Source organism: Lontra canadensis, unplaced genomic scaffold (assembly GCF_010015895.1).
Source record: "Lontra canadensis isolate GAN:19392208 unplaced genomic scaffold, GSC_riverotter_1.0 scaffold160, whole genome shotgun sequence".
In the NCBI taxonomy this organism is placed as follows: Eukaryota; Metazoa; Chordata; class Mammalia; order Carnivora; family Mustelidae; genus Lontra; species Lontra canadensis.
This window is the reverse complement of record NW_022631154.1, coordinates 1,037,728-1,051,757: the sequence shown is the minus strand read 5'-3', so window position 1 is coordinate 1,051,757 and position 14,030 is coordinate 1,037,728. Positions and strand designations below refer to the sequence as shown.

Sequence of the window (14,030 nt, the reverse complement as noted above, 5' to 3'; positions counted from 1 at the left end):
AGGGGCTGACCAAGCAGGTGTAGGCTATTGTGGGGGGGTCCTGGGAGCCGCACACTCCTGCAGGAAGGTGACTTCTGTGTCCTCCTCTGCCACCAGCCTTTCTATGGTTGGATTCAGGAACTTCTCCCTTCCCTCTGGTAAGCCCTGGGGTGCAGTTGGGGTCAGAGGGGCCTGGCAAGAGCACTGAGCTCATCATGTGGGTGCCTAGTGCCTAGAGAGGGTTGCCCGCTGCTGGGATAAAAAATCATCTTGAGGGGGTGCCTGGGTGGCTCAGTGGGTTAAAGCCTCTGCCTTTGGCTCAGGTCATGGTCTCAGGGTCCTGGGATTGAGCTCCGCGTCGGGCTCTCTGCTCGGGCTCTCTGCTCAGCGGGGAGCCTGCTTTCCCCCCTCTCTCTGCCTGCCGCTCTGCCTACTTGTGATCTCTCTCTCTGTCAAATAATAAATAAAATTTAAAAAAAAATCATCTTGGCTCGCCTGGGTGGTACACTTGGTTGAGCCCAACTCTTGGTTTTGGCTCAGGTGGTGATCTCAGGGGTGTGAGATCGAGCCCTGTGTCGGGTGTAGAGATTATTTGAAACCAAGGAAAGTCTTAAAAATAAAAAACAGAAAAAGAACACATACACATTCAGGCCGGCCACTTGTCTCCATTGCTCTGAGCCACCGGCACGTCGGGTCCAGACGGTGCCTGTGGCCTACTGATCGGGCTCTCCTGTCCAAGCCTTGCGCCCCAAAGTCTGTTCTTCACACAGCAGCCAGTGTGAAGACCCCACGACAGCTTTCTCTTGTCCCTCTGCAGGAAGCCCTCCTTACCCGGCTTGTGTGGCCCTCTGCGACCTGCCCCACACCCACCCCACCTCAACTTCTCTTTTCCAGAGCACCTATCCCCCAATAACACCGCTACACTTATTCTTTTGTCATTATTTCCTGGGTCTGCCCCCGAGAACAGCAGCTCCCCGAGTACACAGGGGCCTGTTGGGATCACCACCATATTAAAGCCCCCCACCCGGCATCGAGCGGGGGCTCGGTGACATTTATGGAGCAAATGCAGCTCGTGCACAGACTATCTCTGGAATGCTCTCCAAGGGACGGGTAAAGCTGACCGGCTCCCGGCAGGAGCGCCGGGGGCGGATGGGGGCCAGGAGGGAGGGTCATGTCCCACTGGCGCAACTGCTTACTCTGGGTCTCTGTTACCTTCCCAACAAGAGGCACTATAGGCCCAGAGAACAAGGACTGAACTCGCAAGTCAGCGGAAAGGCTGGTCGCTGGGAGTGAGCAGAAGGTCCTGTAAACCATCTCTAGGCCTGTGCCCCAGGAGGGGAGGCCGGGGCCGGGGCGTGCTGGCTCTGAGGTTGTGGGGGGCTGAGAGCAGGCCTGCCACCAAGCGTGAGCAAGGTGCTGTCCACGGTGGAGTTACGGGACTTGGGGGGGAAGCACGCGTCACTGGCTGCCAGGGGAAAGTGGAGTTAGTTCTGTTCCTTCTGGCCGTTTGTGCCCACTCTGCAGTGAGCCCCAGGAGCCTGGGTGGCCGCACAGGCACGGTTCACCGTAGCCGCCTGTTGGAGCTGGAGGAGCAGGGCCCAACGTCCTCTGTGAGCTGCGGACCCGCACTGGCCTAGCGCTCTGCCCCAGATCTTCAGAGGCAGGGACCTGACCAGACCAGCCCTTCTATTTGGGTTTCCAGTCTAAGGCACAGCGTCTCCCAGAAGGAGACCCCACCCAGGCTGGACCCCTCCCTATTCACCGGTTGGGAGGAAGCCGACCGTTCCAGCCCCAGCCTCTTTGCCCCGACATCAGGGAGTCAGAACAGCTATTTTTTTTTTTTTTTTAAATCTCAGTTCTGTCCAGGACAACCTTTTCTTCCCTGGTCTGTACCCTAGCTCCAAGACCCCTCCAGGGCTGAGTTTTTCTGATTCCCTTTCAGACAGTTAGAACTTTAGGCTCCAAGGCCTGTTTATTTTATGTATACTCACACATGCATCTATGTACATGCACACACATACATAGTTCAGTGACTCTCAAAGCAGAGAGATTGGGGGCAGCCCCTTCCTGGCACTAAGAGAGCATGGAGAAATCAACCATCTGGGCTGGGGGGCTCACTGTGCCAGGCTTGGAGAAATGCCAGCTCCTGCAGCGGTCTTCCTGGGGTCCCGGCCAGCAGGCCGAGCTCCTGGGCTCTGGAGGTCCACCCGAGGTGGGGGCTGGGAATGGAGGTCCCGAGAGGCCAGACCAACAGATGGCACACCGGAAGCAAGATCCACACTTCCCACAGTGTCTGGGGCCCCTCCATGGTGGAGCATGGCGGGCCCCAGGGGTCTCGATGGGGGCTGGGCTGGGTGCTAGAGCAGAGAACAGGAGGCTGAGAGGCAGGCTCTGGCCCTGAAGCAGCGGCCGTGCTTCCTGTTTGCCCTGCCCTACCCTGCCCACCTGCGCTGAGCTGAGGTCGGGGCCCTCCCTGGCCATCGTCAGTCCAGCAGCTCCTTGATGCACCAGCAACACAGGAGAATGTAGGCAACCTCCTTCAGGGTCTGCTGCAGGCCCTCCCATCCCGTGCCCACCTTCATGATGGGCACCCGGAGCCCAGTGTCTCGCAGGGCCCTCCGGAAGGAGAAGGGCAGGGCCTGGGCTAGCGGCTGCATCCGGGGCTGCATGAGGGCAGCAGCTTTGGGGCGTGTGGGAGCCGCCTCTGGGGCCTTTTATCAGCAGTGTCCCCACCCCCTCAGGCCTCATGACTACGGACAAAGGCCCACAGGGTCTAGCACAGGGAAGCTTCTGGCTCAAGAACGGGCTGAGTCAGCCTCTGTGGACAGGGATGGAGGCTGGGGTTGGGAAAGGGAGGGAGAGCCCGGCCACCCCAGCCTCCATCCTCCACAGCCAGGCCTGCTCGGCTTCCAGCCCAGGTCTCCAGATCTTGGGGCCAAGCCTGCGGCGTTACCTCTTCCCCCAGTGCCCGGTACAACTCCAGGCTCCTGCCGTCTGGGGGGCTCCTGCTGAGGCGGGCCTTGGGAATTGTGCCGCGAGCTCCTTTTCAGTCTGCACGCGCGTGCACACACACACGCACACGCACGCGTGCCACCCCCTTGCAGGGAGCTGCCGGGTCCCCTCTGGCATCTCCCATCCCCTGGAGCAGGAAGACACAGCCCGGGTGGGACAAGAGAGACACAGTTTATTGACAGCTGACACCCCAGGGCACCTCCGTCCCCCACTGCGGCCGGGCCAGGTGTGCGAGGTCAGGTGTGAGGTCAGGTGCGAGGTCAGGTGCGAGGTCAGGTGCGGGGTCAGGTGTGGGGTCAGGTGCGGGAGTTCCGCTCCTCGTCCTCATTCTCCAGCAGGTAGGCGGGGTGGTAGGCCGGCTGTCCTCCAGGGCTCAGGTACTTCAGGGCTGGGTTCCGCACCGTGTTCTCCGGGCCCCCCAGTGAGGTGTAGCTGGGGGGGCAGGGAGGTGAGTGTGGGGGAGGCTCGCCCCCCCACATCCCGTCTCCCCCATACCCGCTGTCTCCGGAACCCCTTACCCACGGTCGTACAGGATACAGTAGGGGACAAAGAGCTGACGGAGGAAGTCCCAGATGTCTCTGTAGGTCCAGTCCTGGGAGGTCAGAGCGGAGTCACGGGTCCCCTCCCTCACTGACCCCTTGCCGCCCGGAGGAGCCCGCCCAGGGTGCGGCTTCTTGGTCCCCGAGGGCGGGCCCCTAGCTGATTCTCTGGTGCGGCTCACCGACCTACACGGGTAGGCCACTGGCTGTGGCAGAGAAGCCTTCCTCTTGCCCCCGGCCCTGGCCCCTCCGCGCACCTGTCTGCGAGCCCGCGGGGAGCAGGCCGGCCTGCGAAGGGGTGGAAATGGGCCCCAGCTGTGCCTTCTGACATGGGCACCTGAAATGACCTTGGTGCAGGTCAGGGACTGAACTTTGACTTTCCGCAGGCCACTGAGTTCATCCTTTTAAAGCCCCCATTTTGTTGGTTTTAGTAGTTCTTTTTTTTCTTTATTTTCTCCCCCCCGCCGTCCACCCACAGGTGGGCACGCGCCGGCTAAGCTGCCCTTTTGGCCCTCTCCCCGAGCTCGCCGGCCCCCACTCAGGGGCCCGCTCCTCCCACCAGCCCCATTTTTAGTAGTTATTTAACTTTAGGAAACTGCAGCTTGAGTGTAAGTGGGTGGCCAGCGGCCCCCACACTGGGCAGCACAGACCTAGCGGGAGAGAGTGCGCGCCTGCTCTCAGGGTGCAGTGGGCAGCGCTCAGGCCCGAGGAGCCTCCCTCGGGCGGGTGTTCCTACATCTGAGCCCCAGGCTCCAACCGCTCCCCCACGGGGAGTAGGGACGGGGAGACTGGAGGCCCCACAGCCTCTACCCCGTTACCAGCAGCGGGTTGATGCGCATGAAGGCCGGCCAGCCGGGGTCGGTGGGGCTGAAAGGGCAGAGGCTGCAGGAGTAGGGGTCCGTACGGCGGGTGCCCATCAGGACAGCCTCCAGCTGGGGGTGCTGCGCCCGCAGCTCCCTCAGGGCCTGCTTCATGTCTCCCTCAGCCTCCAAGACCCGTAGATTGTACCTGGGGAAGGAAGGGGGCTGTGGTCAGAAGTGGGCACTGCTGAGCCCCCCGCACCGGAGCCCCAGCCTCTGGGCACCTCGTACCTCTTGATGGTGTCCTGTAGGAACTGCTCGAGCTCGGGGAAAGGGGAGATGCTGCGGATGTACAGGATCTGGAGGGGTTCCTGAGTGTCGGGGTGTTTCCTGGGCAGGGAACAAAGCACAGGCTTGCTGGGCAGGCCGGGAAAGGCTCTCAGAGGACGTCCCTGGACGGACAACCTCCCGTTCGCGGCTCTTCTGGTCCTTCCTATTCACCAGAATCACTTCCTCTGGGAAGCCCCTTCTCAGACCGGGAGCACGCAGCCCTGTGTCAGGTGAGTAACTGCCACCTCCCCAGCAGGACTGTGACCTCCCTGTGTCCCGGTGCAGGATGATGACCTTCAGGTCCATGCCCCGGGCACACCACGTCAGATGCTCAGTAAGCGCTGGGGAACAGAACTGGAGGCCACCAGGGCCACCTCCCTCCCATACCCCACCCGCCGGCCACCCCTTCCCTTGCGGCTTCCTCGGGCCTCACGCAGGGAGCTGGACAGGAGGGCAGATGGGCCCCCTGAGGCCTCACACCCCGGGGTCAGCTCACCTCTGCGCGGCGGCATGGAAGAGATGCAGGAGCGCGGTGCAGTCCTTGCCTCCGTTGAAGCCCACGCAGAGGCGGGTGAGGTCGTACCGAGCCAGGGCCGTCTCGATGGTCTGCAGGGCACCGGCCACCTTTTCCCCCAGAGAAGACCCTGTGAGCACACAGACGAGAAGCCACCGGCTAGATGCACGTGGCCGTGGGAGGGCGCGGGCGGGGACGGGAGCACGCCGCCCTTGCTTCAAGTCTCCGTGGCTTCCCAGAGTGGGTCGGGTACCGTCCGGACTCCCATGCCCTGCTGAGTGCGCCCGCCAGCCCTGCAGCCCCACCTCGGTGTCTGCCCTCTACGGCCCCCGGTTTCCTTCTGTTCCCTGAGTTCCCACATTGTCTGCTCTCGCCCACCTCCTGGGCTGACCTCCCTGCCACGGACGGAGGCCCCTCGTCAGCGACATGTCATACCCGGGGACCTTTCTTGTCACGCTACTGGCCCAGCAGGGCCTGGTGTACGACTGCACCGGCGAGCTGCCCAGCCCCAGGCCCCGGAGGGCACCCACGCCGTCTCGGTGCGCAGGAGTCCCCGACAGCTCCCCACGTTCCCGAGGCCCAGGGAGTCAGCCCAGCGCACTGCGCGCCGCCCCTCCCCGCGGAGGCCTCTACCTGATTCGGCGAGTCTGTACACGGCCTCGCTGGCCTGCGGCACGGCGTCGGGCACGTAGGGGACCAGCGACCCCGGGGGCAGGCGGGCGGTCAGGTAGGCCAGGCCCTCCTCCAGGGGCCCTTCCTCCTCCGAGTCCAGAGTGAGCTTCACCTGATAATAGTTGCTGCCCCAGTCAGGGTAGGAGCCCAGGCCCAGCCTGCGCCCAAAGTGGGCCTGGGCCTCGGCCAGGATGGGGGCGATCGAGGCCTCGTCAGCGGCCACATAGAGCTCCCGCAGGTGAAACTGCACAGCAGTGTTCTGGAACAGGCCCTTCAGCCCCTCCAGCACCCTTCGCAGCAGCTCCGGAATGCCCGGGAAGAGGTAGACGTTCCGGACGGAGACCAGCGGCAGCTTGAAGGGCCGGCCGGTGCGGGGATCGGTGCCGTAATGCAGGCGGGCGGAGGAGGGCACGAGAGACAGCTTGGCCCAGCCCTTCCCTCCCAGGGCTCTGATGGCTGCTTCCAGCTCAGGGTGTGGCCTGAGTTTGTCCCCAAAGGCCTGCGCTACTGCCTCGAAGGTCACGTCGTCATGAGTGGGGCCGATGCCCCCTGCCGTGAGGACGTGGGTGAAGCGGCTGGAGAAAGAAGTGACCTCAGCCGCGATGGCGGCGACCTCGTCAGGGACAACAGAGACTCGGCACACCTGGACCCCCAGGGAGCGCAGTGTCCGGCACAGAAAGTAGGTATTGGTGTCCTGAGTGTGTCCCTGGGAGGTGAGACGGGGACCATGAGAGTCAATGCCACGGGGATGAAGGGCAAAGGGTCGAGAGCGACAAGATGTGTCTGCCTGACAGGGGCACCGTGCTCTTGGGGAATGCTGCCTTGGGCCGCCAAAAAGCCTGGACTGGGCACCGAAGTGAGGAAATCCATCTGAAGGGTCAGGGACAGCATGACCTGCCCTGGGCCTCTTTCTCCGTACTTTCACCTTGACCTCATCTATGCTTATGGAGTCTGTGGCCAATTCCTCACCGGCCCTGACTGTTCAGTCCCCTTGTCCGCCATGGACGCACTAGGCATCCTCACCACATTCCTGGCGGTTGTCCCTTTGGTCAGTGGCACCCCCAGACACTGTCCATAGCCAGTTGGGCCTTTCCGCTGTCGCCTCTACTGCCATGTCTCCCTATCTGCATCTGCTCTCTTCTGGGTCCCTACTGCCACCATATGGGCCCTTGGCACCTTTTATTTGGACAGTGGCGAGAGCCCCCTGGCAAGGCTCCCAGCCTCCAGTCATAGCACTGCCCGGGGCCTCCTGACTAACCTTTCTAATATGCTACTGGGATTGCATCACTCTTGGGCTCAAAACCCATGTGTCGTTTCCAACCATATACAGAATAAAGTTCAAATTCCTTTGCAGAAGTTTTGACGCTGTGTCGCCGGTGTGTAGCCCATATTCTTTCCCAGCCCAGTCTCCTTCTACTCTGCAGGGGGCTTAGTGGGTAAGGGTTACCCCGGAGGAAGAGAGAATCAGGCTGGAATCCCAGTTCCACCACTCCGAGCTCTGCTACCTCCAGCAAGCTTCTCAGTCTCGTAATCTATTAACTGAGATTTATAGTAAAAGTATCAGACCTCGTGGGAATGTTCTAAGGATTAGTAAGACGGTCTATGTGATATATTCCGCATGCTGCCAGGCCCGAGTAAGCCCTCAGAAAACAGGGTCGGTGCTGCTATTCCAACCTGATGCCTACCATGACCTCTCAAAAGAATTCCGGATTGTTCAGAAAGAATTTCTCCCATCTAGGACTCTCCTTCCTTTTGCTTATTCACTCTGCTGAATGCCTTGGGTCATTTTCCCAACAGGTTGGCTAGAACTTCCGTGATAGCACATGCACCCATTCCTCCTTGACCTGATGGACTCCTTGTCATTCCTGTAAGGTCCCTCCTACCTCTATAAGCCCCTTGACAAATTGTAGTGACTTTGCTACAAGTTTTCAACGGAGTAACTGAAAGAACAGAGGGTCACTTTCCCTGTAATAGGCTGGACTCACGCCAGGACCCTACTGCAGCAAGGGGACTCCCCCCCCCCCCCCCCCCCCCCCCCCTCAACAGAAGGGCTGCAGGAGCTTAGGGATGGGAGGATGCCACCCCCTCCCCCCTCTCCTGTCCCAGACACACCTTGAGGATCTCATCTCCAACAATGATGATGCCCGCCGTCACGCTGCGCCCTGGGGGAGGGTCAAAGGCCCTAGATGCCATGGTCCTGCCTTCTCTGCCCCTCTGCAAGGCCCTCCAGAAGCCACCCAGGGCCCCCAAAAGGGGTCGAAAGCACGGGAGTCGCGCCAGGTCTACAGGGCACTGGGGGCCATAGCCTGAAAACAGGGGGGTCTGGGGTCAAGGGAACCTGGAGGAGCCAGAGAGGACACCGGGGGAGAGCGGGAGTGCCCGTTCTTCCTCAGAGGAAGACCTCGCCAGGCGCTGGGTAAGAGAGTCCTTTATCCCAGCCTCTAAGAAACGGGTTCTCCAACCCAAGCCCGGGCCTCTTCACATGTCTTCTGGGCTTGGCTCTAGTCTCAAAACGTCCTGCTCTCCCGGCATCCACCCCTTTGAACAGGTCTGCGCGCCGAGCTCGGCGCCTGCACCTGCAAATACCTCCTCTCGGGGGGCACCGTGCCTTCAAGTGCCTCGACCCCTTAAGACGCCCCCAGCCCGCTTCGCCCCGGAGCTCAGGCGCCTCTCCCGCACGCGCCCGCACCCTCTCCCGCCTGCAGTCCCGTCCCCCCGCCTCCCCGCAGCCCGCCCCGCTCTCCCACGTCCCCACCTGCCTCCCCGGCCCTTGCCCGGCTCGCGCTCTCTGCTCCCGCACGTCCCGAGCGGCCGCCGCACGCAGTCCCGCCTCACAGCCGCACCTGCTCACAGCGGTTGGCCACTCGGCTGTCGCTCACACGAATTCCAAGGGCCCATTGGTGCAGCTGGCTGTCGCTCGCCCGCCTTAGCGGGGGGGAGGGGGCCGGGAGGAGCGCCGGGTTGTCATTGGTGACAAGCGCGTGGCCACGCCCCCGGAACTTCGGGGGCGGGGCCGCGGGCGCGGGGGCGGTCCCCGGACGCGGAAGGGGCGGTGGTGGGCGGTGCTCCAAGGACTTGGGGTGCGCTCTCCGCGGAGGCAGGTGAAGGGAGGCGTGCCTCTCGCTTCTGTCCTGCTTTCAAGTTCTCGTGTGCACGTGCTGTCCGGCACTGCCTAACTCCAGGCGCAGGGGCTGCCGCCGCCGGAGGGGTTGTGTAAAGTAGCGCAGGCCAGCTGCGGGTCACCAGGTGTCAGCACTGCCTGGGGTAGGAGAGTCTTGGAGGGGAGCTTTCACTCACCTCCGTTATAAACGATAAAGCCATAAGCTTGTGCTTCACCTGTTGACAAGACACCCCCCCCGCCCCCCGCCCCGCCGAGAGTGCTCAGTTTAACGTCACCGTTGCCCGATTACTGGTTTCGCAGGTACCACTGAGGGCAGCCGACTAGGCCGTGCTGTGTCCGCCTCGGATTCTCATGTCATCCCAGTTTATCTTCATTTCAGTTGCCTTTGGTCTAAAAGTGTTTCCTAAATTTTAATGTTTGATCTGGGACCTTTTAAAAAATTGTTTTATTTTAAGGAGTATCTGCCCAAGGCGCATTCTGAGCTCACTACCCAGAGTCGCTCGCTCTACTGACTGAGAAGGCCAGGTGCTCCCACTGGGGACCTTAATAGGCTGGTTTAGTCTCTCCCATCCAGGAGGTTTGGGGTGGGAGCCTGGGATCTGCATTTAGCAAGCTCTACGGTCGTGCCAATGCTCCCGGTCCCTAGACTGCTCTCTGCAGTAAGCCCTGAGTTCACTCACCACTTGGAGGACAGCTGAACCACGCCCACCCTCATTTTACTCTAAGGCCCAAGACAGACAATCCCCATTTTACAGATGGGCCACAGGCTAAGAAAAGTTAGGAGTGCCACACAGCAACCACTAAACACTAAAGTGAGAGGAAGAGCCTGGCTTCTAGACCATTCTTTCTCAAGCAATAAGCCCTGTGTGTGTGGTGACCCTGATGGGGGACTCCATCCCAGCACCCTGAGATGACCTGAGCCGAAGGCAGATGCCCAACCTAACCACCCAGGTGCCCCCTTAATTTTTTCCTCATTATTTATTTATTTGAGAGAGCGAGCACCGAGGGAGTGTGAGAGGGAGAAGCAGGCTCCCTGCTGGGTAGGGAGACCGAGGCGACGCGGGACTGATTCCCAGGACTCTTGAGATCCTGACCTGAGCTGAAGGTCATCATCTCAGAGTCCTGGGATTGACTGAGCCATCAGGGTGTCCCTGAAAAAAATTTTTTTAAAGGCAAAACACAAGTCCCACTCTGCTAATAGTATGTCACACGACCCATTATCTTTACTAGTAGTGCCGGTAACATTTGACCACCTCTCCCACAAAAAAGCTCTGGTCCAATTCCTTAGCAGTGGGTTCTCAAGCCTGAGTGATCACCAGAGTCACCCGGAAAGCTGGTGCAAACACTGCCCGGCCCAGCCCTCAGAGCTCCTGTTTCAGAAGGTCGAGGTGGAGCCCAGTAGTTTGCATCTCTAACAAGGTCCCAGTGTGGCCTATGCTGCTGGTTCCGGAAACACAACTGAACTAAGACAGGGTGAAGATTCACTTCCTTGATTAGTACTACTGTTAGTCTCTCCACCCGACATGGGGCAACAACTCTGCAACCCTGAGATCCACTCTGCCTGCTCCACAGACTGAGCCAGCCTGGTACCCCTGGGAGACATGTTTTCTAGAACAACTACAGCTTATACCTGTTTTCTCAAAGGTTAATTCTCCAACTACCTGCATAAAAATGCTTGGAAATCCCCACATCCAGCCACACCCCAGACCAAGTAAGGCACTAAGTAATGACTGAGGCATCAGTACTAGCCACAGTGAACAGCCGGGGCTATCCCCCCCACCCCCGCAGCAGGTAATATGCCACAGGTAGGCCCAAGCCTTGGGCTGGGCAGGAAGTGGAGCGCAGGTGCACCCTCTGGCTTACAGCCTCCTCCCTTGACCCTCTTGTGTCCGTCAAGTATCAGGACTTCGATAAAGGCAGCATCCCTGACCGTAGGAAAGTTGACTTGTTTTGAGGAGATGGCGTTTCTGTAACCTCTACCGAAGGCTAACAGAGCCGCACATTTCAGAAGCTTGACAGAAAGTCTGCTTAGAGTAGACTACAAACCAGTTACCTGAATGTTGAAATAAACCTCATTATCAGCAAAGAGCTGAACTGCATTATCCAACCGAAGGGAATATAATCAGAAACACGGTACTGAGTGCAATGCTCACCCTGAGACAACAGAAAACCTTCACAACTAAAAAATTAGATTATAAAAACTTCCTCTTTAATCAAGGCCTTTTAACATGGAACAGATTTCTTGAATAAAATGAGAAGTTTCCAATACATTGAAACAAACCACCATCATACAACACCTGGTAGGAAACAAAACCAAACAGCAAGTTTACACAATCCCTGTGGCAGCCGCAGCCTCACCCTCGGACGCTGCCTCTGTCCACCACATGTGTGCCGCCGGGTGCACAGCTCAGCATGGTTTCTGGGGTAACGCTCAGCGGAGGCCGCAGCCGAAGACCACTTGCTCCCCTGGCCGGGCCGTGGTGCTGTCGGCTCTGCTCCAGCAAAGCGGGCAGCAGCACATTCGAACAGTGAACTGAACGTCCTTTAAATACCAAAGTGAGAAACAAGAAGGCGACACAATGATGCTGTCGGGAAGATGTCAGCAAGCGAGGCAGCTGCGTGAAGCTCGAGGCTGAAGCGCCGCTGGCTTCATTTCTTCGGCTTCTTGGGCAGCGGCCGTCGGAACAACAAGATGTGAGGTTCTGAAAGAGGGGGGATCGAGGGGACGCGCTCGCACCGATCTCTGCACTTCCCAGGTGTCACCCACTCAGACCTTTCCGACTAAACGCAGATGTAAGTGTCGGCCTCAGACACAGCCCCGCGCGCCAGGCTCTCAGCAGAGCCCAGAACTGTTAGCATCAGCACCTCTGCTGCTGGTACAGCCCTGCAGGACTTTTTTAGTTCTGCCCAGCCGCTTGGGGTCTGGTGTCTTATCAAGAAATATACCTTTCTTGGCTTACTTGAAACACATCCAAAAATTCACTTTCTAATGGAGAATGATGCAGGGACCATAACCTCTACCAGGATCTATGTGGCCTTAGGAAAAAAAGGGTACACTCGGATTGAACTAGAGATGAAAGGAGGTTTTTCAGGGACAGGTCGTCTCTGAACCTCCCAGATACTCTCCTCTTATTTTTGGTCACTCCACTTTTTCTAGATGGCGGGTGAGGAACCAATAAAGCACCCTTGCCACACCCCCCCACTTGTCTGGGTTATACCATCTCATCATTCCCTCTTTTCCCCAGGGAAGGAGCCTCCGTGGTTGCTCTCAGACGCTGCACCAACCTGGTTCGTGGATCATGTAATGGACCCATCCCTGACTCTGCTGCACGCCAAGGTTCCTCCATTCCGATTCAGACATCAGATGGGTCTTGGGGACGAGCTTGGCGATGTCCTTGGGCAACATGACGTGCCTGCAACAGAAGCATGGGAAGGGGGGGGTGAGTCACATCAGTACTGGGTGCCGTCTGCTAGACCAGAGCTTGCACATAAAGCAGAGAGGGCAGGAAGGAAAATGCAACTTTTTGTGGGGTGGAGGCAGCTACAGATAAAGCCCAGTTATGTAAATCCTCACCAGAGCGGGTTAGGAAGCACACATTCATGAGTAACTCACGGGAAGGGGCACTGTTTTCCTGCCTTTCTGGGGCTCAGGCTGCGGCTTACTCTAGAACACATAAGGGCAGTCCCAGGGCACACACAGCCAGTAACTAAAAGTAGTTTTGAAAAGAGCTGGTTTTGCGGAAGAAAAGCCTCGGGGAGAGCCGCGTGAAGACCCACCACTAAGCATGAAATGGCCATGTCCTCCCCTCCACGATTACCCCTGATCTCGTTTCCCTGCTTTGACGAGAGCCGCCATGAGACGTCTTCCCAAGTTCTCCTAACCAGGACTAAGACCCCTTTTCGGGCGAAAAATTCTCCGACACGAACTGGGCTGACCCAGACTCCCTCAGGCTCCGTGGAAACACACCAGATGTGTAGCCAAAAACAGCGGCGGAGATGCTCTGCAAAGGCCCCGCTCTAGTCCCAATACGTGACCGCAGCTTCCACTCCGACAGCCCCTGGCACGGGCTGCCTTCCACGCGCGGTCGGATCGGCCGCACAAACCCACCCCCAAGGCCTCCCCCGGTCCTAAACCGCGACAACACCGCCAGGCCCCACCGCCTAGCTAGCCCCGCAGGGTCAGCGCGCCCCGAGCCCCGCACTCGGCTGGAAAAGAAACCCAAGCCCGGCACGTTCCCACAGACACCAGCAGGGCAGCGGCGGGAAGCGCCACGCACTCGGGCCGGCCCCTCGCTCTTCGCGATCTCCCGGCGGTCAGACGCCAGCCCGCGGCAAGCGCCACCGGCCCCCGCGCGGCCGCACCGCCACCCCGAAGCCTGGCAGGCTCTGCTCCGACTCTGCGGGCTCCGACGGGGGACCTCGCAGCCCCCTCCCCGGACAGCCGCGCGCCCACGCCCCCCCTCCAGGAGCCCTCCAGCGCCGCCGCCGCACCCCCTCCCCGGCAGGCTCCGCAAGGCCAAGTTCGACGTGCCCGGGGCCGCTCGAGAACGCTCCAGAGCCCTGTCAGCGCGGGGGCCGGGGGGAGGTCCGCTTCCCACAAGAGCCACGCCCCCTCCGCCCGCTCCCCAGCTCAGGGCCGACTCGGAGCTCCCCGGGGCCGCACGCCGCCGCGCCGCCCGGCCCTCGCGCATGCGCTCTGCGCTCCCCGCCCGCGTCCCGGGAGTCTCTCGCGCATGCGCCGGTCCTGTCGCCTCGGCACCGGTGACTAACTCCTCTTGCCCTCCCTTGTCAAAGTTCTCAACCTCGTTATGTCCCCCGCGCCGGCACTAACCGGTACTCGAACTCCTCGTCGTCGTATTTGTCCGAGTAGTAAATCTGCTTGTGCGACATGATCGCTCCGTCTGAGGACCGTCAGGCCCGCGCCGCCAACCTCCAAACACTCCCAGCAGCACACGCTCCCACCCACTTTGGCCTCGCTTTCAAACACGCCGCCCGCGCTTCCTATTGGTCCCTTTGGTTTAAGGCGGGACGTCTCCACCTTCCAGCCTCGGATTGGCTTAGAT

At 60.0% G+C, this 14,030-nt stretch overlaps 3 protein-coding genes across 6 annotated transcripts; all 3 read right to left on the bottom strand.

Annotated features, from left to right (window-relative positions):
- Positions 1 to 2,004: 2,004 nt before the first annotated feature.
- Positions 2,005 to 8,646, bottom strand: FLAD1 (flavin adenine dinucleotide synthetase 1). 3 transcript variants are annotated; one of them, XM_032845051.1, is made up of 9 exons: positions 8,606 to 8,646; positions 7,959 to 8,152; positions 5,808 to 6,552; positions 5,157 to 5,304; positions 4,622 to 4,720; positions 4,349 to 4,538; positions 3,510 to 3,583; positions 2,933 to 3,118; positions 2,005 to 2,477 (listed from the first exon to the last, which is right to left on the bottom strand). In XM_032845051.1, exons 2-9 carry the CDS (start codon positions 8,037 to 8,039, stop codon positions 2,072 to 2,074), a joined length of 1,929 nt encoding a protein of 642 aa, XP_032700942.1. In that variant the 5' UTR covers positions 8,040 to 8,152; positions 8,606 to 8,646; the 3' UTR covers positions 2,005 to 2,071. The 3 variants fall into 3 exon arrangements, with proteins under 3 accessions (XP_032700942.1, XP_032700941.1, XP_032700943.1); XM_032845050.1 differs by having other exon boundaries at positions 8,602 to 8,634; XM_032845052.1 differs by lacking the exons at positions 2,005 to 2,477; positions 2,933 to 3,118; positions 8,606 to 8,646 and adding an exon at positions 3,288 to 3,423 and having other exon boundaries at positions 7,959 to 8,404.
- Positions 2,263 to 2,933, bottom strand: LENEP (lens epithelial protein). The gene is made up of 2 exons (XM_032845053.1): positions 2,425 to 2,933; positions 2,263 to 2,336 (listed from the first exon to the last, which is right to left on the bottom strand). Exon 1 carries the CDS (start codon positions 2,646 to 2,648, stop codon positions 2,463 to 2,465), a length of 186 nt encoding a protein of 61 aa, XP_032700944.1. The 5' UTR covers positions 2,649 to 2,933; the 3' UTR covers positions 2,263 to 2,336; positions 2,425 to 2,462.
- A 2,508-nt stretch (positions 8,647 to 11,154) lies between the features above and the next one.
- CKS1B (CDC28 protein kinase regulatory subunit 1B) lies at positions 11,155 to 13,937 on the bottom strand. Of its 2 annotated transcripts, none has more exons than XM_032845016.1 (3): positions 13,799 to 13,937; positions 12,253 to 12,380; positions 11,155 to 11,669 (listed from the first exon to the last, which is right to left on the bottom strand). In XM_032845016.1, exons 1-3 carry the CDS (start codon positions 13,855 to 13,857, stop codon positions 11,617 to 11,619), a joined length of 240 nt encoding a protein of 79 aa, XP_032700907.1. In that variant the 5' UTR covers positions 13,858 to 13,937; the 3' UTR covers positions 11,155 to 11,616. The 2 variants fall into 2 exon arrangements, with proteins under 2 accessions (XP_032700907.1, XP_032700906.1); XM_032845015.1 differs by lacking the exon at positions 13,799 to 13,937 and adding an exon at positions 12,581 to 12,778.
- Positions 13,938 to 14,030: the final 93 nt, after the last annotated feature.

What these genes read in the sequence shown, in the direction of transcription:
- LENEP (XM_032845053.1), bottom strand. Translation starts at nt 2,648, where the DNA reads ATGCAGCCCCGGATGCAGCCGCTAGCCCAGGCCCTGCCCTTCTCCTTC.
- FLAD1 (XM_032845051.1), bottom strand. Translation starts at nt 8,039, where the DNA reads ATGGCATCTAGGGCCTTTGACCCTCCCCCAGGGCGCAGCGTGACGGCG. An exon ending in TTGGAGATGAGATCCTCAAG is followed by an intron (nt 6,553 to 7,958) that starts GTGTGTCTGGGA and finishes CTCACCTCCCAG; the next exon opens with GGACACACTCAGGACACCAA. An exon ending in ACCGGGCACTGGGGGAAGAG is followed by an intron (nt 2,478 to 2,932) that starts GTAACGCCGCAG and finishes TGGTGCATCAAG; the next exon opens with GAGCTGCTGGACTGACGATG.
- CKS1B (XM_032845015.1), bottom strand. Translation starts at nt 12,765, where the DNA reads ATGGCCATTTCATGCTTAGTGGTGGGTCTTCACGCGGCTCTCCCCGAG. An exon ending in GGAAAACAGTGCCCCTTCCC is followed by an intron (nt 12,381 to 12,580) that starts GTGAGTTACTCA and finishes CTTCTGTTGCAG; the next exon opens with GCACGTCATGTTGCCCAAGG. An exon ending in TTACATGATCCACGAACCAG is followed by an intron (nt 11,670 to 12,252) that starts GTTGGTGCAGCG and finishes CCCCTCTTTCAG; the next exon opens with AACCTCACATCTTGTTGTTC.